This window comes from Macrobrachium rosenbergii, chromosome 5, assembly GCF_040412425.1.
Source record: "Macrobrachium rosenbergii isolate ZJJX-2024 chromosome 5, ASM4041242v1, whole genome shotgun sequence".
Lineage (NCBI taxonomy): Eukaryota > Metazoa > Arthropoda > Malacostraca > Decapoda > Palaemonidae > Macrobrachium > Macrobrachium rosenbergii.
This window is the reverse complement of record NC_089745.1, coordinates 56,778,046-56,805,088: the sequence shown is the minus strand read 5'-3', so window position 1 is coordinate 56,805,088 and position 27,043 is coordinate 56,778,046. Positions and strand designations below refer to the sequence as shown.

At 37.7% G+C, this 27,043-nt stretch overlaps 2 protein-coding genes across 4 annotated transcripts in view; both read right to left on the bottom strand.

The window, feature by feature from the left end:
- Positions 1-4,819, bottom strand: part of LOC136838821 (uncharacterized) — a 93,481-nt gene extending 88,662 nt beyond the window's left edge. The window contains exon 1 of one of the 2 annotated variants that reach the window (XM_067104439.1): positions 4,594-4,819. The gene's annotated coding sequence lies outside the window, so the exon portion shown is untranslated. The remainder of the gene's footprint in view (positions 1-4,593) is intronic. The other variant, XM_067104441.1, reaches the window with a different exon arrangement.
- A 1,201-nt stretch (positions 4,820-6,020) lies between these two features.
- The window catches only part of LOC136838820 (glucose dehydrogenase [FAD, quinone]-like), a 187,611-nt gene continuing 166,588 nt past the window's right edge, over positions 6,021-27,043 (bottom strand). For both annotated transcript variants that reach the window (XM_067104437.1, XM_067104436.1), the window contains exons 8-11: positions 26,025-26,188; positions 21,350-21,527; positions 8,473-8,695; positions 6,021-8,103 (exon numbers count right to left, since the gene is read on the bottom strand). In XM_067104437.1, coding sequence (XP_066960538.1) covers positions 7,965-8,103; positions 8,473-8,695; positions 21,350-21,527; positions 26,025-26,188 — 704 coding nt within the window. In that variant the 3' untranslated portion in view covers positions 6,021-7,964. The remainder of the gene's footprint in view (positions 8,104-8,472; positions 8,696-21,349; positions 21,528-26,024; positions 26,189-27,043) is intronic.

Genomic DNA, 27,043 nt, shown 5'->3' with positions numbered 1-27,043 from the left:
CTTTGATGGTGTTAGCCAAATTTAATACATATTCTCAGGCTCCTAAAATGAGAAAAGCAGCTTAGCAGACACAGTTGAGCCTCTCTTGGCTGGAAAAAACAAAGATCCTAACAGCTGGATCAGGAAAAGGGGGAGGGGGGAAATCCCCTCTTCAAACACCATAATCTTCCTAGCAGAGAGCAAGGGAGACATGAGAGAGGACTTTTTAAAAAGAGAATCTTTGACCATACATTCCTGCTGAATCAAGTTTCCCAAGTACAGAAACAGATTACTTACAGGAAGGACTGAGGAATTTGTCTCAACACAACTGAACTAATTCCTTAAAACTGAGGAGACAGACATGTTCCCCTTCCTGAAAAGGCAGCAGAGGAGAGCGCTGATAGCAAGGGCAAGGGCAAAAGTAGCCCCAGAAAAAAATGGTCTCCCAAAACCAGGAGCTAAAGTTCTAATCCAGCCAACAGAGAATTATAGAGTTAAAAGCTTTCTCACTAATAGGACTCAGACTCCTTGCACGGACTCACTGAAGTGTCATGTGCTAACGCCCATGCGGAGTCGCAGACAAAAGTGAGGACTTGCAGGACTTGCAACCAACCATGCAGACTTGCTGACGTCCGAGCGGGCTTGTTGAAGGCCAAGAGGCACCTGCAGACTCTCAGCCAACCATGCGGGCTCACTAAAAACTGTGCGGACTGGCCACCAACCATGAGGACTCCTGAGGACTCACAGAAAACCGCTCAGACTCACCCCTGGCCATACAGGACACCTGTGGACTCGCAGACAACCGTGCAGACTTGCCACCTGTCACCCGAATTCATACAGACTCGCAGACAACAACGAGGACTCTCTGCTGGCCCTTCAGGCTCGTCCAGACTCCCAGAGACCCATACAAACTCTCACTGCTTGCGGAAACTCATGGAAACAGGCGAAAACTAATATCTGGCAACCCTAGCTTAGCTTAAAAACCACAAAAGAATGGTAACTGACATAACAGTGGCCTAATAAAAACAAACTTGAACCATTGGTGATAAAAGGGGAGAACTAGCACTATAGCTGACTCTGATAGCTAACTACAGACTCAGGACTGCTAGTGACGGAAGCAGGTGCGACGCCATGTGCGCTAGCAGGAGCGAAGCCTTGTGCTGGCAGGTGTCAAACACAAGATCTAGACCTTTAATAACTGTCCTATGCGACCACAATCTAACTCTGTCCATCAAGGACTAAAAGCACAGGCAAGAAGCAGAGGGCACAGTCCTTGAACATCATGGGATGTTAGTCCTTGTCTGGAAAAACCTACTACTATCACCAACAAGCCAAAAAGAGGGGTGAAAACCATACGATTTATTAAGTCTTCCTGAAGAAGGCTGCCTTCTGGGCCTTCTTTGTTCCCTTCCTAAGGTCTGCGAAAAAGAAAGATGTAGATGAAGGTGAAGGAATGGGGAAGGCGGAGGTGAAGACAATGAAGAGGATGAAGATGGGGAGGAGGATGAAGACAGCATAGGTGTTTTTCATGTCCCCCCAAAAATTAGTTTGCCTCTACCTCAAGCTCTTCAACATCCATGGACAAAGTGGACATCTCAAAATGGACACCAAGAAGAGGTGGTGAAGAAACAAGAGCAGGAACATCAGTAGAATCTCATGGGGAGATCAAAGCCAACGTGACTAAATCCTGATATGGACTTTAGGCCTTCTTCAACTGCTCTAGAAAAGTAAACAATCACGGCACACCCGATATGCCTTGGGAAGGTCACATAGATCTTAACAACTTTGTCTCTTGGGATTGTTACAGTGACTTACTGACAGAGGGCCTACAGGGAAAAGGTACCAAGGCAGGAGGAGATTACCCCGTCTCAGTGTTATGCACGGAGTTCACTTCTTGGTCCTCAACTGGGTTGTACAAACATCAAGTGTGAAGGGGGTATGGACAGACAGTGAAACAGCAGTAGGGGTAAAGGATGAAGTGGGTACTAAAAGGAGTAGAAGTGATACTGGTGGCGTAATTCCATCGGCAGACACTGATGAAACAACATTCATCACCTTCTTCCTCCTTGAACTGTACCTCTCCCACTGGGAAGGAGACAAAGGCACAAATTCAGCATATATCAAAGATGGCAAACATTCCCAGCCTCTACATGATACACAGAGAACAAGGGTCAATGGAAGGCACAGACATGAAATGCAAGCAAAACTTGTGTCGAGGGCACCAGCACTAATAATCTTTGCAAGGAGAAGAGGAATGATCAGGTTACTACATCATTCAGAACACATACTCAATGGGCACTGTCAAACACATGTCACAATCATAAACCAATCAAACACAAAACACTAAGCAGAAATGTTTCAAAAAGTTATGGAGGCTAATGCTTCAAAGTATGCCCATTGAAGGAAAGCTGAAGCTGAGCAAAAGCATGCAAATGCTATTATCCACAATCCTACATAAGAGACAGCCAACTTTAAAAACCTTGTTTCCAAGCTTCAATCACTTGTCCAGTTTTCAAGGATGATGGCTATTAGAAGACAAGGTTTGTATTCTAGTAGGAACAAATGGTTTTTATGACAGTTTCTGATGAATTTTATATTCCTCTCATTATAAATACGTCAACGCATTATAAGCCAAATTTCTTACCAAGCAGAGTAACCCTGGTGAAAAGCCATAACTTTACAGTCAGGTCAAGTAAGTCTGAAGTGAAGTAAGGTTACTGTGCTTGGTCATCCTCGGACCCACCACATTACTGCTAGTTAAAATGGGGAGAGGTTCCATAATGGGTTAATCAAATGTTTCCAGTAGTAATGAAAATCTAATTCAACAGAATCCCACAAAAACTATCCCAAAACCGTATTTTACCAGTTTTTAACCGAGTCTTCAGAGTAAATTTTACCACTAAGCAATCAAAACATCACTATCCATAAACCAATGGGCCTCCTAAGTGCATATTGCAAGCCTAACAGTTCATAGTTATAAAAAGAGATGCAAATGCTATCATACTTTAATTCCTACTCAAAATTGAATTTAATATCCAAAATGGTCAAAGAATGGTCATGCTAGCATTTTTCCCATAAGAATTACTGGTGACAAGTAAATAAGTTGGGAATTAACCATTTAATATAAACAGACTTGCACCATTTTATGAGCCCAAAGTTCTTGGACACTGGGAGGTGATGGGTGCTTGAATACATACTTATTCACCAGTGCTTACGGGAGGTTCTTTTTGTTTTGCTGTTATGTGATAATTACATCCCATTTTCATCCTTTTTAAATGGATTACAAAGTATGCTAAAATACCTGTATGTTTACTGAGCCCTCCCAGCTTTCAAGACAGTTTATTCAGTTCAACAATGGGTGACCTGTGTGTGTAAAGTGTTGACGCAGATTTTAAGTGACATACATTATTTCATACTAGCCTATATAAGATGTAAAACAGGTGTTCCCTTCCACTGACAAATGTCTCCTTCACAACAGAAACCTTGGCTTTAAGTTGGTTATCGTGATTTGGAATGGGCGACTGGAAATGTGTGCCTTCTTCCTCTGCACCCTCCAGCATCAGGTGAGGAAGATACTGCAAGCAAAGGGAAAGAGGAGACATTGGTGTTCACACACCAATTAGGACTCAGGATGCACAGGTAAAGATTAATTTATTCCACTTTTATGATTTGTGACTCTCTAACCAAGGTTAGGTAGTCCAAGAAGGGGGAAAGCCCCCAGGCCAGGTAAGGATAAAGCACCCTAGGTCAGATTAGCATGCATTGCTGTACTTTACTTGTACTGTATGGTGCTCTTGGTTGGGTTTCGGGGGCACCTGGAGGGCAAACTCCCAAGGTAAAGGACCTAGTTAGGGTGCATCCCTATAACCCCCAAGTTACATTTTAGTCCTAGTATGTAAATTTTTGGGCAATATGTAAATTTATGGGAGATTACAAACGTTTATGTAAATTTTCATCATCTGAAAATCTTTAGTTGACTGCAACTGTTGATATGCATGAACTACGCCTGGCCTAGTCTATGAATTATTAATTTTGAAATATTGGAGAAGGGGAAAAAGGTAATTTTTTGGCAGACTCCAGCCAGCCATTTCAGAAGGTTTCATTAGCCATTCTTGCACGAAAAACCATTTTGGGTTTTTCATGCAAAAATGTCTAGGAAATGATAGGGCACTAAAAGAACCTAAAAATACCAACCTAACGTAACCTAGTGGTGTTTACTGGTTACAATTTTGCAGTATTAGTTATGGAGGGGGGTGGGGGGCCGGTACTGTCTTATCTTATAAGTCGTAACTTAATTATTTTTCTCTGTTATTAAGCATTTGCGAAGGTCATGTATTGATAAGAAATTTTTCGTTTTGATGAGTTTTATCCAAGAAAAATATAAGTTATAATGTGGGAGGTGGCTGGAGTCTTCCAAAAAATAACCGGGAAAAATACAAGGAGTAAATTATTTACTGCAACAATAATGGTTAGATAATCATGAAACGAGAGATAATTTGTGGGAAAATGGTTCCACCATTTGACTAGGAATTAAAGTGGCACTGTATTACATAAGGAACAGTTGTCATAAACATGATAACCTAAGTTAGCCTGTAGGCCTAGGCTAGTTCCTACCTCGCAACTGCGATGTTTTTGAGGCTAAAACTTGCAAAACCAGCCCTGCAAAAGTCGCTCTCGCTGTCTTTAATACTTAGTTCTACCCTGCTGTGTTACATTGGGTTTAAATTATAATTCTGGAGCACTGAACACTTTCTAGCGTCACTCATTATTATCGATGTCAAACGCACACAAAAGTTTTCGGGGACGGAGTCGAAATGTGAACCAACCACTCTCATTTTCTAGTCACAAAACTGCAGTAATTGAATGGTACCTCTTGAACGGCTCATTGAACACATATCGCAACAGCTAATAAATGACAATACATTTAATATCACAAGCTAGTACATTTAATGAAAAATTGCTTAAAGTCGGAAACTACAGTAGAGAAATTTATATCAGACATTACAATATTTACTCGCAATAAATATCCATAACGCATGTTTACTTGTATTATAATGAGGTATGAAAAGTCTCACTTATATGGCATTAAATTTATTATAATAACTCCAAACGGAGTAATACAAGTTGAAGGATAAATCTATAACTTTGTATAATAATGATGGTAATACAACGCATACAACACTTCATCTATGACTGACAGTTAAACAAAACCAAATCACTGTAATCACGTTTTACTAAACACAGTGGTAACTGGTAAAACGAAGACAGAAGCCGATTAGTCTACTTATATTGCAAAACACGTAACATTTCACACACCAATACTATAAACATGAAGTTAATTTTTTTCTTTTTGTCATGGACGATACACACAAACTATTCCTTCCGGAAACACACATATATGACTTTTCTGCTGTTATCAGCAAAAAAAATAATATACTGTATATATAAACGATAGTTTATATAAAAGCTATAAGTTGTCAATGAGGTAAAAAAAAAAAAAAAAAGGATCACCCTATTAATCGGCATAGTTCCTGACTAAAAAAAAAGCACCTTTGCCTTTCTTAAAGATGAACTTTTAAGGCTTTCCCATAATGCCTACACCAGATCTGTAAACGCCAATGGCATCTTCTGATCTCCTTAGGATCAAAGAGCAATTACCAATTGCTTGATCTTTCTACTAAGGATTCTCGGACCAAGGATCAAAGAGCAATTACCAATTGCTTGATCTTTCTACTAAGGATTCTCGGACCAACGCACGAAGGCCCATGCATCCCAGCACGTGTAGGGTTTCCTTAAAAGCCCTGAGACCTGGTCTAATCGATATTTAAGACCCAGCCAAGCTTGGGTCTAGATTCAAGATTTCTACCTGAGATGGCTACAAGGGCTTGGTTTGATTCACAATTTACTCATAATAGTTCGGCGTTCTAAACCAGCAGAGACTATCGGAATCAAGTAACTAAGATGGCAAAGTGATTAACACTAAGAGCAGAAAATGACGATGAATGAAAATGAAAATAAAATTAAAGCAAAATGGTTTTCAGATGCTTCAGCTTGTACTGCGCATACTGTATTTACAAAGCAGTGTGGTGTCTGATATTCTGCTGGCTCAGTTCGTCACAGGGAAATGGGCAACAGCACTCTATTTACATGCTCAGTCACACTTAAAATTCTATACATGGCACATAACAGGGCTTCAACAACTTCTTCGCTTCAGCAGTAATCATAAATATTTACAATATATTAGAATATAATTTACTTCAATATCAATCAAACAATAACTTCAACCAAACCATCAGAATAATTTGGTAACCTATTCGCTTAAATGAAAGATTTTAAGGTGGCTAATACACCTAAACTGTGTCTTTGTGTGGTTAAAAAAATGTCCTTGCATAAAATCATTTGCCATCTCATAATTATTGTGAAATGTTTAAAAATTCAAGAGACCTGAATTTATAGAAATGCAACTGGGTTTTTCACGATATGGCAACAAAATTCATATAGACATGATCTTAACCATATTCAAAATTAAAAGTTAACTTTAGACAGTAAGGCTGATGAGCTAAATAAAAAATTTTAAATAATCTCATAACAATACCCAAAATAGTGTCTCATTATCTAACTGAGGTTTATATCATGCTTTCTTGAAGCAAATGAAATGCTTCACCCACATTATTAAAGCCTGTTAATACATAGTCACTCATTAAAAGGTAACAGAGTACATTGCAACCTGTACTTGTAAAAATAAATAATAAGATAAATTTCCTTCCATTATCACCTTTAAGTTACAACTTATTAGTTTTCTCACACACAGGTTACAAAAAGACAGGAAATATAATTTAAAGATTGACTTGCTTTTTACACTATACATACAGTATATATCAAGCTAGACACCACGATAAGAATTTACTTTTCGTGGATTTTACTGCGACAGGTCTTACATCCGAAATGTGTGACCTACTGCAACTAGCATTCCTTAATACAGAATCCATGACTTGGAAATTTACTCAACGTACATATAATACTGCAGTCTGTGCCCGTCATATACAACACAAGGGCTTTCACGAACAACATTCATAACCACAACTCTAAAATGAGATAGCTAGATTAAAATGTTGACGTTTTTCCGTGGGCTAGATTCCAGTTTCTTATAGATGTTATAGATTCATCCAAAATCATTTCCGGAGGAACAGCAACCTTGGCATCCACAGTAATGGAAGTTAACTGAAATGTGAAGAAGGTTCCATCTTCCTGAGACTTGGAATCCAGGCGACCAGCGTCTTGGATAAGTCACACGTCCTCCATGAGAAGGGAACACATATTCACACACAACAGCAGAAGGGAAAGTTACTGGTGTCATATTTAGTAAATCGCGTAAAATATACATTAAGCATTGCACATCAACTGATGACAGGCGTGAATCATCTTTTAAACACTAAAATCACTGTCTTGAAAACTTTCATGACTTGAAGCACGGCGAACAAGCACGAATTACTTCATTTGGCCACAAGTAAGGGTCAATTTCCTATCCTTGAGCAGTCCTTGGCGACCCATATTGACACAAGACAAGTGGCCGAAATGTACCACAGGAGAGGAGTAAAAAATAACAATAGTTGAGCAAAGGGACATTTGGCCATTATTTTCACGGTTTACCTTCACGGACAAGATTTCACGCCTTCAGAAACTTTAACTTGTTTCTTACGGTGTGGCTGAATTCTTTGCACAATAGAAGGGGCTTCCGACAAGTAATCACTTTCATATTAATCAACAAAACTTAATGCCAAAATTTTAGCTGTTGCCTTTTGCGTAATTGGTATTGTTTTCAAGTTATTTGACCAACTGAGGTCCATTAGTAAAGTCAATTAACACTAGTTTCCAGTAATGCGCATACTGTAGTCAAGTAATGAAATAAACAACAAACACTTTCACGAACGACTTTTTTTGGTCATCCTTAGAACGTTGCTAAGTCTCCTGCTCGCTTGCTGTCATCATCTGCCTTGCCAGTATTGTTTGATCATGTCTGAAACCTTTTCACCAATCATGATAGTCGGTGCGTTGGTGTTGCCTGACACCAAATATGGCATGATGGACGCATCAGCTACACGGAGGCCTGATATGCCATAGACCCTGAAAATATATAGATGATGATAATAACATCATACTTTTAGTAGCAACATTTTCTATAATCATGGTATACGCAAATTCATTTAAAATTGTTACTGGCAGTGTGACATTAAAATTAATCAAGAATGTCAATATCAGGCAATAAATTCTATGGACAAAGGAACCAGATTTCAAATGTCTCAACAGTTCTTTTTCCCACATAAAAGCGAATCACTGTCGTCTACAAGACCAAAATCAAATACACGTTAAGACCATAAATGAGCGTCAACAGCTCGCGAGTTCTACAAATATTTAAGGACTTCCCTTTCTAAGTGATGTACGAGAAAAATGGAAAAAGTGACGAAACAAGAGACTCCCTCTGAATCAACTCACTTCAATTCTGGATCAACCACGGCTTCGGGATCCCAGTAGGGCCCCATTTTGCAAGTGCCCACTGGATGGTAGATGGTGGAGGTGTAGAAGCGAGCAAGGCACTCCCAGTAAGCGTCCGTCCACAGCGGTATGTGCTCACAGCCCGGCATAGGCCTGGTGTAAAGTCTGGTGCCGAACTTCTGGAAGGCGTAAGTCTCTGACAGGGCTATGCCGATCTTGATTCCTGAAATAATTGGAAAAGAAGTCAGGCAACGAGCGAACTTTGTGAGTCCCATGATGGAAATAATGATGAAGGTGAAAATGATGTTGGTGTCAGTGGAGTGAATTGCAAAAAATATAAAATGTGTAGCATGAGAAATAGAAAGTAGCCAACAACAACAACGGCAACAACAACAATAATAATACCGTACCATTACTAGTATCAGTTAAAAGCTAACATACTAGTCAAGAACAACAACAGCAGCTATTAAATTGTTAATTTTAATGGAGATAAAAGCCAAACAAAATTACTCCAATTATAACTTTACGAGTGATATAAATGCCATGAAAATGTCTAAATGGATCTTTGATGATTGACAATTCTCAAAAAACTACAAAATGAAGAACAAAGCGAAAGCACGAAACTAAATTACCATGGGCAGGCAACCACAAAAAAAATTTTTTTTAAGAAAACAGTGATTACGAAGATTTAAAAAAAGAACAGACAATACACGGCAGACACGAAACGCACGCCCCAAGCAACGCATGGGAAACACGACACTCGTCATTAAGCACGTCGACCGTACAGAGAGTTGGGAAAATTCTAAAGCAAAAATGAATCGATGGCCCGGACTCGGAATTCAGTACACGCGAGGAGCAACCTCAGCTGGAGAAATCCTGTCTGTGAACGTCAGCGAACTAAGTGTCTTTTTTGGGGAGAGCAGAGAAGCAGGGATTTAGTTAACAGCGTGTTAATGAACATGGAGCCATTTTTCGGCAATTGGGTTTGTTGGCCTTCAAAAAAAATGCATTTTTACCAATTTTTCCTCTTTGTCGACACGGATGCATAATGGCACAGAAGACTACATTCACCATCTGTCAGCAAATGAAAGCCTGTTGCTTAAAAAATGAAAACTATTTAGATTTCCAATTTTGGAAAAAAAAGAATAGCAACAAATCAACGGACTTGTCTTCCCGACGTTTTAAGGATTAAGAAATGCATTCCTAGGAACAATTAAATTAAGAAAATGACTGCTAATACTAAGACAAACATCAGTCAAAACACCGCACCTAAAGTATAAACATAACCAAGCGACCAATGGATAAGCCAGCAAACCAATCAAGACGTATAACAGACCTATCAAGTGCGCAACAGTGGCTAATAACCGGTCAATACCCGGATGCAAGTGGATAAAAAAAAAAGTTCGGTCGTCGTAAACATGACGTCGGCGACACAGAAAATGAAGAGCGTGAGTGAAACACGAGTCACCTGATTATAAGGTGGAGGAAAGAGATGCCAACAGAACCCACCTATTATCATCACCGACGAGCACAGAAAGAAAAAAAAAAGATAATTAGACGAAGTCGGGAAGGAGGAATATGTGAGTGGATCAAGTAGCCCTTTGTGAGAGAGAGAGAGAGAGAGAGAGAGAGAGAGAGAGAGAGAGAGAGAGAGAGAGAGAGAGAGAGAAATTGCACTGTCACTTCATTGCAGACTGAATTTTAAAATCAATCTAAATACTTACTGTAGTTCGTAAGTACAACCTAAGTTATAGCAAACGAATGCAATAGTTACAATTAAAAGAAAGTTGAATAAGAATAAGCTTAGACTGTGTATTAGTAGTCATTTCAACTTCTACATTACAGTATACATTAATTATGGTGGATCCGTTCTACAGTCCTATACTAAGATGGACAGGGCACTATTACTATTACTACTAATTATATGACATCTGCATTAATACTATTACATAGACTGATAAATAGAAACTGCTTATAGAACGAAAATACAATATTTGACTCCCTGAGAGTAAAAACCAATATGGGAACAATATACCAGAATATATATATATATATATATATATATATATATATATATATATATATATATATAGATAGATAGATAGATAGATAGATAGATAGATAGATAGATAGATAGATAGATAGATAGATAGATACCGGTTTACGGGAGGAATTACTTAACGGAGAATAGAAGTCGTTTAATAAGAAAATACAAGGAAAAAGGTTCATGAGTATATGGATCTCAAAATAAAAGTAGCAAAGGATGAGATGTTGTATGAGGAGTATGCAGTCCTGTGTCAGTAACGAAGCCAGGAAGTTGAAGATTGGTTGAACACGGAATATACAAGAGAGGCAGAGTCCAATGTAAGAGAGTGAAAGGAATACGAGCAACTTTGAAAAGCCTTGTCGAAATGAGTGTTAAGGATATAATGATGAGGATATGAAAGAAGCCACGAGCTGGTGGGATTACAAGTGAAACGCTGCAGTATGGTAATGAAAATGGAACTGACTACCTGACCAGCGTGTGTAAGGTATTTGAACGTGGGAAAGATTCCAAAGGAACAGACATGAGGAACAGTAATTTGTATAGCGGTAATAGTGATAAAGAAGACTGTAAGAAATCAGAAACTTAATGGTGCACAGTATACCGGGAATGTGTATGGTAAGATCTTGATTGATAAAGTAAGATAGGATTTAGATAAGGAAGTGCGTGCGTAGATCAAATGACTTCTGTGAAACAAATACATAAAAAGTTGGGAGAAAAAGGGAAAAGTTTTATGTAGTATGCAAGGACTTAGAAGGCGTTTAACTGAACTGATATTAATAACATCTAGAGGGTGCTGAAGATGTGTGATACAAAAATACTGTTAAGAAATATTAACATTTTCTATGATGGAAGCGGCATGCGTTACAATATGTGGATGGAAAAGTGACTGGTACGATGTAAAAGGGATCTCAGATAAGTGTTTCCTAAGTCTCCATGGCTGTAAATGGGAGAAGAAAATAGGAAGGGTAATTCAGATGAGATTACAAGACTACTACCCTCATTAACGACGCTTAATGTAAAACAACCTACAAAAGGTAGTCTCTCTCTCTCTCTCTCCTCGATATTGCTGAACGTACCTGGGTTGGCAGCATACGTCGATAAAAATGCTATACTTCTATTTGAGCACGGCCCATAGTACACACCCAGTAACAACACTCACATGTCATTAGCATGCGATTAAATTCCCGTAGAAAGCTTTCAGAGAGAGAGAGAGAGAGAGAGAGAGAGAGAGAGAGAGAGAGAGAGAGAGAGAGAGAGAGAGAGAGAGAGAGAATGAAAAAGTGGAAAAATGACTTTCATCGCTGACCGCAATTGACTAGTCAATTTAGGTCTTCCGCAGCGGCAGCGTCTGGCATTCGGTAAACAAGCAGAGCCGCAAAAGGTTACGCGCAGATACGAAGGTCATTCACAAACACCCTTCAGACACAAATAACTTCGAAAGCAAACTTCCTTTTGGCCCCAGACCACGCTTACTTTACAGGAAGAAACTCGACACTCCTTTGTCATCCGCACATTTATATAACTTTTATAATTCTTTGGACGACTCCTCTATCAGGACCAGTGATGCTGAAATACGGAACACGGCTAAGCAAGGAAGCAATCATACCACATAAACAATTATGGAAACATCACCAATACAGTGGAAATATAACAAAAGAATACACAATAATGCGTACAATAAGCGGCGTTACTCACCAAAAGTACGGTGTAAGTTAGTTTCACCGATTAAGAAAATACAATGGTGGAAAATAACCAAGAAACAAAGGTGACACGCAGATAAATTATCTCATATGAACTGTATCCTTACAGCACCTACAAACTTTCATATCGTCTCGTTTCAAGAATTTGGTATAAATGTGAAAACTAATCAGACCAATTAATTACAACCAAATTTTTAAGTGAAAAATAGCACTTTGCCTAATATATATGTAGTTTCAGGTACAGTGAGACCTTTATACCTCATCCATAGATGCTGCTACAGTACGGCAGACACTCTCCGTACCCTTCTCATTATCGTGTTAACTCACTCCAGTTTTTGCCCTTCCGGACCAGTTTTTGCAAATACTGTTGATCCTGATGCAATCCAACTTTCTCCGAGGTCCCTTTTTTCTTCCATCACGTTCTGTCTGCAGGAAGGCGTTCGAAAGGGAGTCTGTGTACTTCATTACGTAATCAAGGACACTTTATCAAATTAGGAGGCACTCATCGGCAGCAATTAACCTCCCGACCACGAGAATCGAGTCTAAAACAAATGACAACCGGATGGCGTACTTGAAAGAAATTCGCGGCGGGCGGACGGAACCTGTTATGTTAATGCGAGATAGCATCCATCTCTTCTCTTTGCGTGCCTCACTTTCTCTCCATATCCTAGAAAGAAGTCGTTAAGCGATACGGCCGTACGACGACATCTTTTAATATGCGGAAAACGTCTGATGACCATGATTTCAGTCAAGTGGAAGGAACTACGTCCAGGAAAAACGCTACGGCAATCAGTAGCAGCTCGACAAATTCAAAAACATCCCTCCCTCCGGAGCTAATGACAATTGCAAATATAAATGGCAGCGTGACTGAATAAGTGATGAGCTGGCGTCACACAACAATAGTCACATACGAAATCATATGCAACGCTTGAAGGCAATAATAGCCATCAAGGTGGCAAACAGCTAGAGAGCGAACTCAAGTGCCTAAACAAAGGACAAGCACCTACACAAATGTGTCAATAATAAATTTAATCAAAGCTCTTTTCCATGGTCGTATCATCTTCATTGCAATGGATTTCTTTCAAGTCTTCAAAATCATTCTTCTATTTCTCAAGTTATATAACTTTCTAAAACACGAGATAAAAGAACCTGTGAGTGACAACAACTGAGGTCTGGTCGGTGCCAAGAATGACTACCTCATCAGGTAATCGGCTCAAGCTACGTATTACATTCGTAGGGCACTAGAGAGAGAGAGAGAGAGAGAGAGAGAGAGAGAGAGAGAGAGAGAGAGAGAGAGAGAGAGAGAGAGACCGGTCTGATTTCGAAAGTCTAATCAAGATTTATCAACAATTCGCTAATTCAGTTTTGCTTTACAATGAACAAGTAACGAGTAGCAGACAATTGGTAGGTATTACTTTAACAGGTGTGCACACATACGTGTATGAGCATATATTCTGTACATGCAATATGGGGAACATTATTCTTTTCTGTTTCAAACTCCTAATAGATCTGGCGCTGTTGGCTGTGCATCAGTACGTAAGTGATGTATAAGAACCACACCAAAGGGCAGCCGAATACCTCTGCAACTCGAACGGGTTTTATGATTCTCAGCGGACTGGATGATGTCTTCTGTCAACTCACCACTCATTTCATTTCTTTCTTTAACCGTGCTCTCTAGACAACCTTCACTTTCTTTTGGCTTGAGGCAAACTCTGACCGACAATAAAAAAAAATCACAGCACGCAATGACAGCCCAGCGCTGCAAGACACGTTCAGTGAGCGCTCGCTGAAGACAAGATCTTGAGTTTCATGACAGGTACTGACAAAAAAGCGGCCACTTATGCACTGGTCATGCAAATGGGTGGCTGAAGCGAATGCATCAAGCGATATAACAGATGCAAGTAAAATTACCGATAAAAAGAAAATGAGCTGATGCAACGGCATATCAATGGCAAATATCAGACTATTCTTTCTTATGTCAGTTTTGATGTACTGCGGGTAACGCCCACAACTAGTTTTCTGTACATGCTTAGTAACCGCCTGCGATAATGTACACAGACTTGGTAGACAGTTGGTTATAATCCGACGATTAATATATTACCAGGTCGTCAGGACATTAAATGTAGTACCCTTAAACCCTTAAGTAAGTACAGGGTTATTTATGAATTCATGATATTCAAAAATGAGTTACAACGAAGAAAAGAACTTACGGGGAAAGACTGACTTCTCGGGAATAATGACACCGTAACTGTTATATAACTGGAAGAAAAATTTACTATTATGAAAAATAATCATACGCTAGTATTATCTGAATGCGGTGTTTAAACATCTAATTCTGTTTTTCACTACCAGTTCCTCTGCAAACATATTCTTTTACATCAGGATTTCTTGCTTTGTATAAATTATTCCGATTTATATGTTTGTTTATATTGAAATAACAGCCTTATACTTGTAGTGAATGAATTTAGAAAGATATCGAACCCTTTTATTCTCTAAACAAACAGCCAGATTACATGTTCCAAGGTACGGGCTTGTTACTAAGAATGTTTAGCATCGTGTCTAATATGGACACCAACACCACTCAATTTTGTCACGTCTTTTTGTAAAGGCGGAGAGTAACGAATATATAATCACCTCGGAAAGGCATCCGCTTTACAGGTTTCACTTAAAAATTCCTGAAACCCTCCATCCAAGCCTGAACCCGCAATAACCTACTAACGAGAGGCTAGACCATGACGCCTGCAGGCATTCCCGAAGCAAGTGCTTTCAAAGGAGAAAGCTTGTTTGCGTGCTTGGTAGAGGATGAGGGAAAACTGAAACCGAAAGAAGAAACTCGCAGGACAGGATCGTATGAAAATATAAGAAGAAAATCTCTGCTTTCGAGAAACGCTTCCATGATACAATATCGTTCACATTGCAAGTGCAGTGAAGCTCGTCTGGCCAGAATGACGGGATTATCAACCCATATAGACCAACTTTGGGTTCGCTATCACATAAATATAGGCGGCAGGTGGCGGAAAGAATGCTAATATATTTACGGAATTTAAACAAATTTACAAGCTTAATTTTTTCTTGTTTTTCATTTTTATTTTTTTTAAGTGACTCATGGCGGGCATTCTAGTTTGACTTGATACACATGTATAATAATAATAATAATAATAATAATAATAATAATAATAATAATAATAATAATAATAATAATAATAATAATAATCATAAAAACATATACACATACTTTTTATGCAAGAAAGTAGAGACCCACAGCCTAAGAAATTTCTCTTCTAGACGAAAAAAGGAGTATTGCCGGAGCAGTGAAAGTGATGCCTGTGGTCGAGTTTCTAAATAAAGCGTCCAAAGTTGGAGTCCTTCGGCCTGTTACGCGGGGACCTAACAGACTTCAGACCTGCGGTGGACTTTCAAAAACAACCCGAGGCGTCTGCTACCAAAGCTGCGACTTGCAACTTGACTGTGGCGACGACAATCTTACATATGATTCCACACGGACAGATGCACAAGCACTTGCGCTGCTAAGAGTCTTGGCAAGAAAACAATCGTTTTCCATAAAGTAATTTTTTATCATTTATCAATTTTTAATCATTTGGCAAGGAAAATAAAGTTTGTTTACTTGGAAAGGAAAATGAATTACGTTTACTTGTGTTTTCCGCAGTAAGAAGATCAGAGATAGATTTAAGCTGCTTCAGAAGTATAGTGAAGTATCGGATAAATTCTAAATCTAAATTCTAATGCACGAACATAATTCCCATCCTAAGTATGAACAATTCATCTTCATCAGTATTAGACATCCTTACTCTTTTTACCATACAACCTCTACCAGAGTAACAGTCAATTAGTTAGGGTTTACCTAACTCTAACGGCGGCATTAAAAATAGCATCTTGCTACTCTTATCCTTGGCTTCAGAAGGCCGAATAAATCGTTAACCTCATTATATCTTGGCATACCCCGGGGACTCTGCCCTCCAATGTTCTCAGGAACCGTAAAAAACGAGTTTCATAGTTAGATCATTATGAACGTGTTCAAATAACGGTAAACATCGGATCCATTTCAGGGTGAAATTGAGAACTACCACCGCCTTGCTGATAAGAGAAAAAAGGTAGAACGTTGTTTGTCAGAAACGAGAACATACATCTAATTAAGGTTGGATGCCGCTATCAACGCGGGAGAAATAGCTGGAAGTAATCTCTTCGGGTTACTGATGGAATTGACGTTTTCTTAATACTATTAATATTTTTTTAATTATTACAAAGAAGTAGTCCCACGCTGTTCTGACGAATTGTAAGTCCAAATGAATCTGCTAATCTAAGTGCGGGTCTGTGTGGAATCCTAAACATATTAAATCAGTTAAAAAACATTAAAATTTCAATAAAAAGCTATTCGAGTTAAATTAGGATGAGAGGGAGCCATGCTGATTAAAAAAGATTAAAGTCTTGAGGTAAGGCTACAATTACTGTCTCTTAGCCTCCCTCTCTATATTCTGGAATTTCCAATATAATCTATTCCCATAATTATACCGAAAAAAAAGTGACGTCCGTCATCTAAAACTCGGAGGGAACATAATCAATTTTAGATTAGGGCATTGCACGTCCCATCCCGATTTTAGCTACATATATCAAACATCAAATAGAAAAAATATTCTTATTATGTTAAGAGAAAATTAACATATAGTTTGTTACGTATATGTGTTTGTGTTCGACAGAGAGACATTGCAAAATTTTGTGCATTAAATGTATCAATATTTTAGCGTGAATATTACCGACAAGAGTGGTATCAATGATTAAAATAATGCATTCATCAAACATTTCAGTCACTTTAAACAATACCTCTCAAACTTCGGAGAAGTCATAAGAATAACGAGTAATCGTTATTTTCAATTATGCAGACATTAAGAGTGAAGAGTTACTAGTGAGTTTGAGACATTATATGTGAAAAAAGCAGAATTTTAATCGATGTTAACAAGAAAATAATAAATCTTTTTAAAGAACCTCACATTGTCAGAAGGCTTTTCAGGATTTAGTCATTGCTTGGTGAAAGCTCTACGGGCCAGATTACCCTAACCAAACAGAGGCTCACGATAAAGGAGTCGTGATGATGGACTTCAAAAACAGATATAAACTTTAGCAAACTCTCAGAGGTCTGCAGTTATCAGCTCAAACGATCTAACGCTAATGTGATGAATGCAAGACCATGGAAGGTAAAACTTGAAGAAAACATTTGTATAACTGTCTATCGAATCAAAATAAATAATGAGAGAAAAGGCTCTCAAAAACTTTCTCTCGCTCTAACTCAGAAGGCGAGTGATTAACCACTGACATGGATGTTTGATAGTCATGAACAGCAAAGCTTCAGAGAGAGAGAGAGAGAGAGAGAGAGAGAGAGAGAGAGAGAGAGAGAGAGAGAGAGAGAGAGAGAGAGAGAATGTAACGAAACAAACGTTAATGCGGTTGCTATATCATCTCGCAAAGAGGTCTGACTGGAGAGAGAGAGAGAGAGAGAGAGAGAGAGAGAGAGAGAGAGAGAGAGAGAGAGAGAGAGAATGTAACGAAACAACATTGATGCGGTTGTTATACCATCTCATAAAGAGGTCTGACTGGAGAGAGAGAGAGAGAGAGAGAGAGAGAGAGAGAGAGAGAGAGAGAGAGTAACGAAACAAACATTAATGTGGTTGCTATACCATCCTGAAATGAGGTCTGGCTGGAGAGAGAGAGAGAGAGAATGTAACGAAACAAACATTAATGCGGTTGCTATACCATCTCGCAAAGAGGTCTGACTGGAGAGAGAGAGAGAGAGAGAGAGAGAGAGAGAGAGAGAGAGAGAGAGAGAGAGAGAGAGAGAGAGAGTAACGAAACAAACATTAATGCAGTTGCTATACCATCTCATAAAGAGGTCTGACTGGAGAGAGAGAGAGAGAGAGAGAGAGAGAGAGAGAGAGAGAGAGAGAGAGAGAGAGTGTGTAACGAAACAAACATTAATGCGGTTGCTATACCATCTCGCAAAGAGATCTGGCTGGAGAGAGAGAGAGAGAGAGAGAGAGAGAGAGAGAGAGAGAGAGAGAGAGAGAGAGAGAGAGAGTGTAACGAAATAAACATTAATGCGGTTGCTATACAATCTCGCAAAGAGGTCTGACTGGAGAGAGAGAGAGAGAGAGAGAGAGAGAGAGAGAGAGAGAGAGAGAGAGAGAGAGCTAGCTGACTACCTGACCAACTTTTTTTCCCCAGTATCGTTGGATGTTAGCCTTCTCCCTACATAACTGTCTTCACGATGCTCGAGATTATAAAACTTGAACAGAACAATGAACGTCACTGAAACAGAGTGGTTTGTGTGTATGCACCTCCTCTGTTATTAACCCCACAAAAAAATGAAATCTCCCTCGCGGCTCTTATGTTTTCATATACTTGTGAGAGTGACGGGGTGGCTCTGACCGTAGTTTTAGTACGGAAAATGAACGTGATTTCTTTGATAAGTGAATTATGCATATGCTACTCGCCTGGCTTAAATGCGGCCTCTTATGCTAAATACTCGGTTAAACAAATTCTTTAAATCGTTACATAACCAAAAATCCTGACGTGCTTCGAAAAACCTGATTTATTCAAATTCTGAAAGGGGAAATGCGTTCGATAAATGTGGCCTCTTGGGACATATGCCCAATCAAACGAATTCTTCTATAGATCATCAGATGACCAAAAATCATCGCTCACTTCGAAAAAAATTGAATTATTCAAATTCAAAAGGAGGAAATGAACTCGAAAGAATAACTGTCTATCTGCTGGAACCGTCTTCTCTCCTCCCAAACCAATAAGACATAATCCCTTCATGGCTTCAAAAGGATTGAGGGTTATGATAAGCTTAATTTGGCATCGGTCGGGCCTTCAGCAAAAACACATTAATGGAAGGGGAAGAGCAACCCTCGCCTCTCCTTCAACACAGGAAAATTGTAGGGGACAGGAAAAAAAAAGGAGTGAAAGTTAATCCAAAGGCCTTAATTAACGATGGTTTCACCCAGGGAGAAAGGGTGGAAACAAACGCTAATAACAAATTAGGGAATGAAATGTTGAAACTAGACAAGCATGAAATACATAAATACAGACAGAAAGATAGACAGACATACGCAACCATACATACACATACACATATAAAGTGTATATATATATATATATATATATATATATATATATATATATATATATATATATATATATATATATATATATGTATATGTGTGTGTGTGTGTGTGTGTGTGTATAAACCTATATAATATATATATATATATATATATATATATATATATATATATATATATATATATATATATATATATATATAAAGCATACTACAGTAAATCAGTCTTCACAATGCCAACCATCATCTAACCTTTGGCATCAAAGCAGGACTTCAGTGAATTTCAATACACTATCCTCGTCCACATTTACTAAGTTTCCCACGACTGTCTTTTTGTCAGAAGCCACTTTCCTACACGATAAAGGATATATAGCACGCACTCTCGAGTATCGAAAGTGATTTCCATTCTGACATCTCCCATAATCAAAATCCAGGCTCTTCGAAGCTAAGTGTTTTGCAGAGAAATAATTAAAACAAACCAACAAAAATACGCAAGTAAGACAAGAACAACTGAAAATGAACGAGCAAAATAAGCTGCACTTCTTTTATCAGTATGTGAGGATTCATACACATGATTTATGAAGTCATATTCTTTGAGTTATTATTCACATATTTTAACATTCCAGTTTAGGAAGTCTTTATACAAAAAGGACAAATCAAATATATATAAAAACACCGAATACAAACATAACTGAAACAACGCGAATGCAAATGCAAAGCTGATATGCACGAATTGAAGAATACATTATAATAATACGATGCGGTCAGAGTCCCGCTTTATGATACAAAACATGACTTCTCTTGAAGCCACAGACGGAAACACGGGCTGTAAATCTGCCTCCGTTGTACTGAAACACAAAAATGACCAAGGCAAAACTTTTTGGGCTAAGGTGAGGGTTATTCCAAAAGTCTATTGATGAGCAAGTCCATTTATGGTACGCTTTAACATTATTTACTTTAGAGTTTGTGCGTCATCTATCATCTATATATATATATATATATATAATATTATATATATACGTATATATATATATGTATGTATATATACATATAATACCTGTATATATACATATTGCTATATGGCAACCTCTTTTGCCTTGGCATTCCACAGCCACCTAAAAAAGAATGTTATATATATATATATATATATATATATATATATATATATATATATATATATATATATATATATATATATATATATATATATATAACATTCTTTAAGAAGGCTGTGGAATGACATAAGCAAAAGAAGTTGTCTGCCATGCTTACTAACGGTCACTCTTCACCATTAATTCTTACGTGCAAATACATTCCCACATGCATAGCAATGCAATGAGGAAGCATGCTATAACAACGCATGCCTCCCAGGCTATTTCTGTTCGTGTGACAAGTTTACTTGGGTTCATAAAAAAGATGAAAACAGCCATTCAGTTTAACGACAAGAACGCACTTTATATAAAAAGTTAAAAAATTAAACGAATCTTTTATTTAAAATGAAAGAAAAAACAGCCAATGATCCTAAGAGAGAATAAAAAACAAATATTAAATGGTTAAATACGGGAATTTGAGAAAAAAAATTTTCAAACAAAATTTTTATTGAACAGTGCCGTAAAACTAGAAATTACACGATACCGGTACAGACGAGTAAGGTTAACCACATAATCGCAGAAGCTTTCAAGATGACAGAAACAGGCAAACCAAAAAAAGAACAAAGTTAAAAGATCTGAGTGCTTTAATGAAACCGTAATGAATATTTATGAGCAATGTTGGGTAATATACATGACAATAGACAGGAAGAATATTTGAAGGAAAAATAGTCATCAGAGCATCGTGAGGATTACAAGAATAAGACAATACAAAATAAGGAATGAATCATCTAGGGTAAATTATCAATAAAATTAATTTAGAATCATGTTAATTATAAAAACAACCTAAAAGGGAGTTATAAGTTATGGAAAGACATGTAACAGACCAAAAAAGCAATATCATTACCTTCAACCATGGTTTTGACATCCAACGGGTGAGTCAGGTAGTTGTGGGTGATATAGGGCTTGTCGAAGGGACTGGCCGACCTGAGGGTGATGTAACCCCTGGACTTCGGTCTCAGCAACATAGGGTATACCGACCAGCTATCTCGGAACGATATGGGCTTAAACATTTGCTGCCACGTCTGGAAAGGAGAGACCAGGCAAGATGCTCAGAGGAGGAAATGATGTACATGAATCGGGTGGAGGTTTGCTGAGCTTTCTTGGAGGTCTTCAGTGCTGTGAGGCTTAGTATCAGACATGTCTAAAATTAGACCACGGACCTTTTTTATTAAAAAAAAAACCACAACTTGGCATTACTGAATTCTGACAATCTCAGCAGCTGAAGGACCTCCAAGAATACCCTCTAATAAGCTTTAAAAACAGCTAACAACTTGTTGCTAATCCCGGGGTGTCTGTAGTTTTCTTGTACGTAGACGTCTGGTTACAGTGTCTGCCAGCTTGGGGAGTCAATGAATCAACCACTAGTCCATAATGTTAGTTGGGTCTTTAGCTTAGTGAACCGTTCAAGCCAATGAAAATGTCAAGTTTGCAAACCATTCACCAAATTCCCGAAGCCCTTCACATTCTTCTGAAATGCAAAAGGACAGGCCACACGAAACTCTAGGAGTAGGGAGATTGAGAGATATATACTGATGATATATATTTAATTAATTAAAATGAACAAAACTCTCAAAAATTAATAATGAGATCAAGAAGACGACCTCTCCAAATCTCCAAACTCTTGGGTCCCCGGGTCTCTATGAATCCCTCTGTCCGTAGAACAAAACTGATAAAAAGGCTGCTTGCAAACAGATGCTTCCCTTTTCGGCACAGTTCCACGAGGGCGTGGATTCTGTGACACCCTACCTTCCACCACAATTCGCAAGTCGTATCCTTCAGGGTCGAAGTAGTTGGTGTCGATGGTAGTTTGTCAAAGGGGTCAGGGGCTGCGTAATTTTACGAAGCCGCGACTCAGTGGACGTAGGATGCTCCACGTGTCCCAGAAAGAAACTGTCTTGGACAACCCTTTCCAAGTCTGTCAGAAAGTCAGCTACAAAACCCAGGTCTTAAATGGTCTAAATACGTATAAGACATAACATCTAAAAGGTCTGAAGAGGCACATCAGAGGAAAGAGCAACAGGAAGAACGTAGGGTAAGTGGTTAATGGCACGTCAGTCATTTCCACACACTAAACAAAAACAGAAAAAAGGAACAAACAAGTATACACAAAATTTCTGTTAGAGGACACGAGACGTCTACTTTTTAATATATATCAAGTGAACACTCAACATACAGAGAACACATCCAAGCAATTCACAGTTTCCATCCTCGGACGCTGTTTTCATAAAATTATGCGTAACAGTACATTAATGCTGACTATCATTTCAAACATATAAAACTACCAATGAACTTAATGATTGAGTCTTTGACTTCCTTGGCTCAATGAAAGATCGTGCTTCTTATGATTTACATTTTACTATATGGACTAATATATAACTTTAACAGACTACCCAGAGCTTTTCTTAAAACTCTGTTCTTTGTTCATCGTTTTCTAATGAAGCAAGTGAACACTAAGAAAAATCATTATTATAATATCTAATATTAGAAATTAATTATATATATATATTATATATATATATATATAAATTAATATTTATATATATATATATATATATATATAATATATATATATATATATATATATATATAATATATATATATATATATATATATATATATATATATAAACAATTTCTAATATTAGATATTATAATATCTAATATTATAATATGTATGTATGTATTTATGTATGTATGTATGTATATATATACATATATATTATATATGTATATATATACATACATACATATATATATATATATATATATATATATATATATATATATATATATATATATATTCATTCAGTACACTAGGGTCTTGAGTTTTGTCTACCAATTGTCTTTAACAGTCTGTCTTAGTCTGTCCCTTTAATCCTACAAACATACTGAGAAATTGATAAAATGCCTGATAAAAAAAATTTCTACAATCAATATTTTAAAAGCTACGAATAACCACTCACTAATAATTAATCTTTCTCAAATAATATGACCCGAAAATTAGTGAAAACAAACATACAAGATGAAATTCATCCTCACTCAGAGTTAAATACGTGATATAGTTTACCACAACCAAGGAAAGCAAGACCAATGTGAAAAAAGAAAATGGGAAATTAAGGACTTTACCCTAAAGAATAAATAAATAGAAACGTTCTCTTTGAGAGAATGTTCGTGTACCTATAACATTCTTTCCTAACCCACAGGCAAACACATAAATGACACAATTGCATGCAGTTATCTCAACCTGACCATTATCTTTTTCTTTACTGGATATGAAAAGTCTCATTTTACCTAAATGAACATGGCTTAAAACACTTCTTGATGTAATCTAAATAATATCCAATTTTTTGTTGACTTTTATATTTACCACTAAAATCTTTGTCAACCGCAAAACTTTCTGTGAACTGTTATGTGGTGACAAAGGTTCCCATCTCTCTAAAGGCCTTAGGAACTACGAAAACTGATCGAAATGATTAAGAATATCTTAAGAGTAAGAGCAAAAAAATCTATACTACAAATAACTTCATGCAAGTGGGCAACAGAAACTTTAGTTCTCTGTCTGGAAATAACCTGAACCCAAATAGCCATTAAAATCTAATTATGTCCTTCCACTGTTCACCGTTAGTCGTTTAAAGGAAAACTGGTTAGCAGAGATAAATAAAAAAAAAACGAGCAAACTTTGACAACTGACGAATTCGGTTACACAAACAAGTCGACGCATAATCATTGAGGTCAGACGACGTCACAAAAGGAAAGGGTCTGTAGCTGTCATACATATATCGGAAATTATAATACAAAATGGTGCTTAAAGTAAGTAGATTCTTTTTTAAAAACCCTGAAATATAAACGTGGATATGTTAATGTACACGAGCTTAAAATACAATGTTCTTTTAAAATTATAACCAACATAGTTTAATGTAATCTTACCTTGAAATATAACTAAATAATATTTAGGTAAAGATGCATTTCCCACCTTACTGGAAGTCTCCCACTACTTAAATTATAAACACTATAACAACCATACTGACTTTTTGAGCTTTCGAGTTGAACACTAATACAGGCAATGACAGTCTTGCTTTTTAGGACCTAGTAACAAATGGTTTACTTTTCCTTTACCTGAGGAGGCGACTTCCACAAGGATTAAAATATAAAGCCCAAACACAAAAACTGCATCATTACATTAGAAAAGACAATTTGTCACATTGAAATAAGCTAATGCGATTGTCATCAATCTATGCTAATGTAACTGAACATAAAATTCCTCAAACTTCAATTTTACAGTATTCGTATTCTCTTCTAAACATAAAAATATGACGTAAATACTGGGGTACCTAAATTTATAAAGCTAAATCATATTTAAATTACTATAATACATTAAATTACTACAACTCAGTTATAGAACTACTCTTTGCTATTTCTATTCCCCTTATCTAGTTAGCCACTTAAATAAAAAATAATATTTTAGAATAATCAGTTATCCCATTTTTCTGTCCACTATCCACTGTCATATATTAACTTAACAACGTCGTCCCCATCCTCCTGGTAATATCAATGGAATACAAGCAATGGTCGTTATTATTTTAACTCTTAACAATCTGAAGAGGACCAGGCATATTCGCACTTCTGCGACTCCTTTCCTCTACGTATCGTGATCTATAGTTAAAGGATCAAGAATTATGATTAAACCCCATTCTACATTATCACAGAGCTGTCATTAAAAAAATTTAGTGTCAGTAAAGTCCCGAGTGAAGACTGAGCCTCTATGAAGCACAAGTTAAACTGATTTACTGTTACATAAGATGATAAACGTCGACAGTCAACTCACTCAGTAAGTGTTGACATGAATATCATAATACAAGAAAACCAGCAAATCAACTCAGTAAAAATTTAAAAGTCCATCTCTCCAACATTTTTCAATACAAAAAACAACTAGAGTGCCACCCTTACTACTGTTATTTTCAAATAATGTTTCATAGTCGTGCGATATCAATTATAAAATAAATTTCCCCAGGTATTTCAAGGATATGGAATAAAAGGAAAGTAACATTAATAGTATACCTAATTACTGTAAACACAGCTAACATCTTGAGTTAATCTGTATAAATTTATACAGGTTAAAATATGCACTGCAGTGTCCATGACCTACCACAAAAGGTTTTTCAAATATCCTTTTCCGTGCCCAGTTTTATCAAGTCTCTTGAACAACCAGTCTCTTATTCACATTCAACTAACTTACCTACCGCGTTAAAAAGAAAACTTTACAAACCACCCCGTCTTTTATCCAGCTTTAACCAGCTTCTTCGGGGTTTGGCAAATACCTAAGCAACTGCTTATTAAAAACTTCGGAACTTCCCAAGCAACGAAAACACCTCGCCTAACTGCCCTCTTGCTTTCAGAGAGACTTCCACCCTTTTAACCTGCGAGGCCCGCTTTCACAATTTCTACCGACCTCAGCTTTCGAATCTGCACAAACTTTCCGACTTCAGTCCGCCGAAGCGGGCTTGTCGGTTGGCACCTTACCCGCTCGCTCAAGCCGTGAACCTTCCGGATCTGGCGCCCACCGTCGGATGCAGGCGACCCCGAGATGAAGTGGAATTCGATGTCAGGCCAGTCCTCCGTCTGGTTCACGAATTTCGTCTTCACGAAGGCGATGCCCTCCACGCCTCCCAGCACCGTCAGAGGACCTGGTTGGATGGGATAAGAGATGACTAATTAAGAGGACTGTAAATTCCAAGGACTTATACAACAGGGCAACGTGGTCTTCAGCTTGATGCAACGACAAGTCTCAGCTAAGCAACAAATAACAGTAACTGGATTATCAGCTCGCTCTGATGAAAACGAGTTTCGTTCTTAAAGGCTAGATCTATAAAGGCCCCTAATGCTCAAAAGCGCTGATGGAAAACCACAACAAAGAAAAGAGACATCGTTCACATGGCGAAGAAACAATAATCTGACTATATATCAGCTGAGATACAAATCTCTCTTATCCTCTTATACACGGCAGAAATATTCTAAGAAGATATGGAAGAGAAAGCCAGGAAAATAAACTAGTCCTTAATACTGAGACAAATAAAAACTAGAAGTCTGACCAATAAAAACTGACCGGACAAACTTTCACAGACGCCCCCTTCCATGGCACAGAGAAGTGTTTGTCCTGGAAGAGAGAGAGAGAGAGAGAGAGAGAGAGAGAGAGAGAGAGAGAGAGAGAGAGAGAGAGAGAGAGAGCAACGGAAGTGGAAGGTCAAGGATGAGAGCAAGAAGAAAAGTAAAAGAAGCAGGATAGCAAAAGGGAACAAAGAAAGAGGAGGATGTTGCAACAAGGAGAAAGCGAACGAAGGAAAATGCAAAAAGGCGAAAGGTTCGGGAACGAGAAATAAAAGCATAGGAAGGAGGAATGACAAAAGATGGGACGCGCCTGGATGAATCATAGTTAAAACAAGAAATAGAAGGCGCAACCCAGCATAAAGAGAATTATATTAGAAAGTATGTAAAAATGTAAAAGCCAAAAGAAATTTCAAGGAAAGAGAAACATTCTTCAA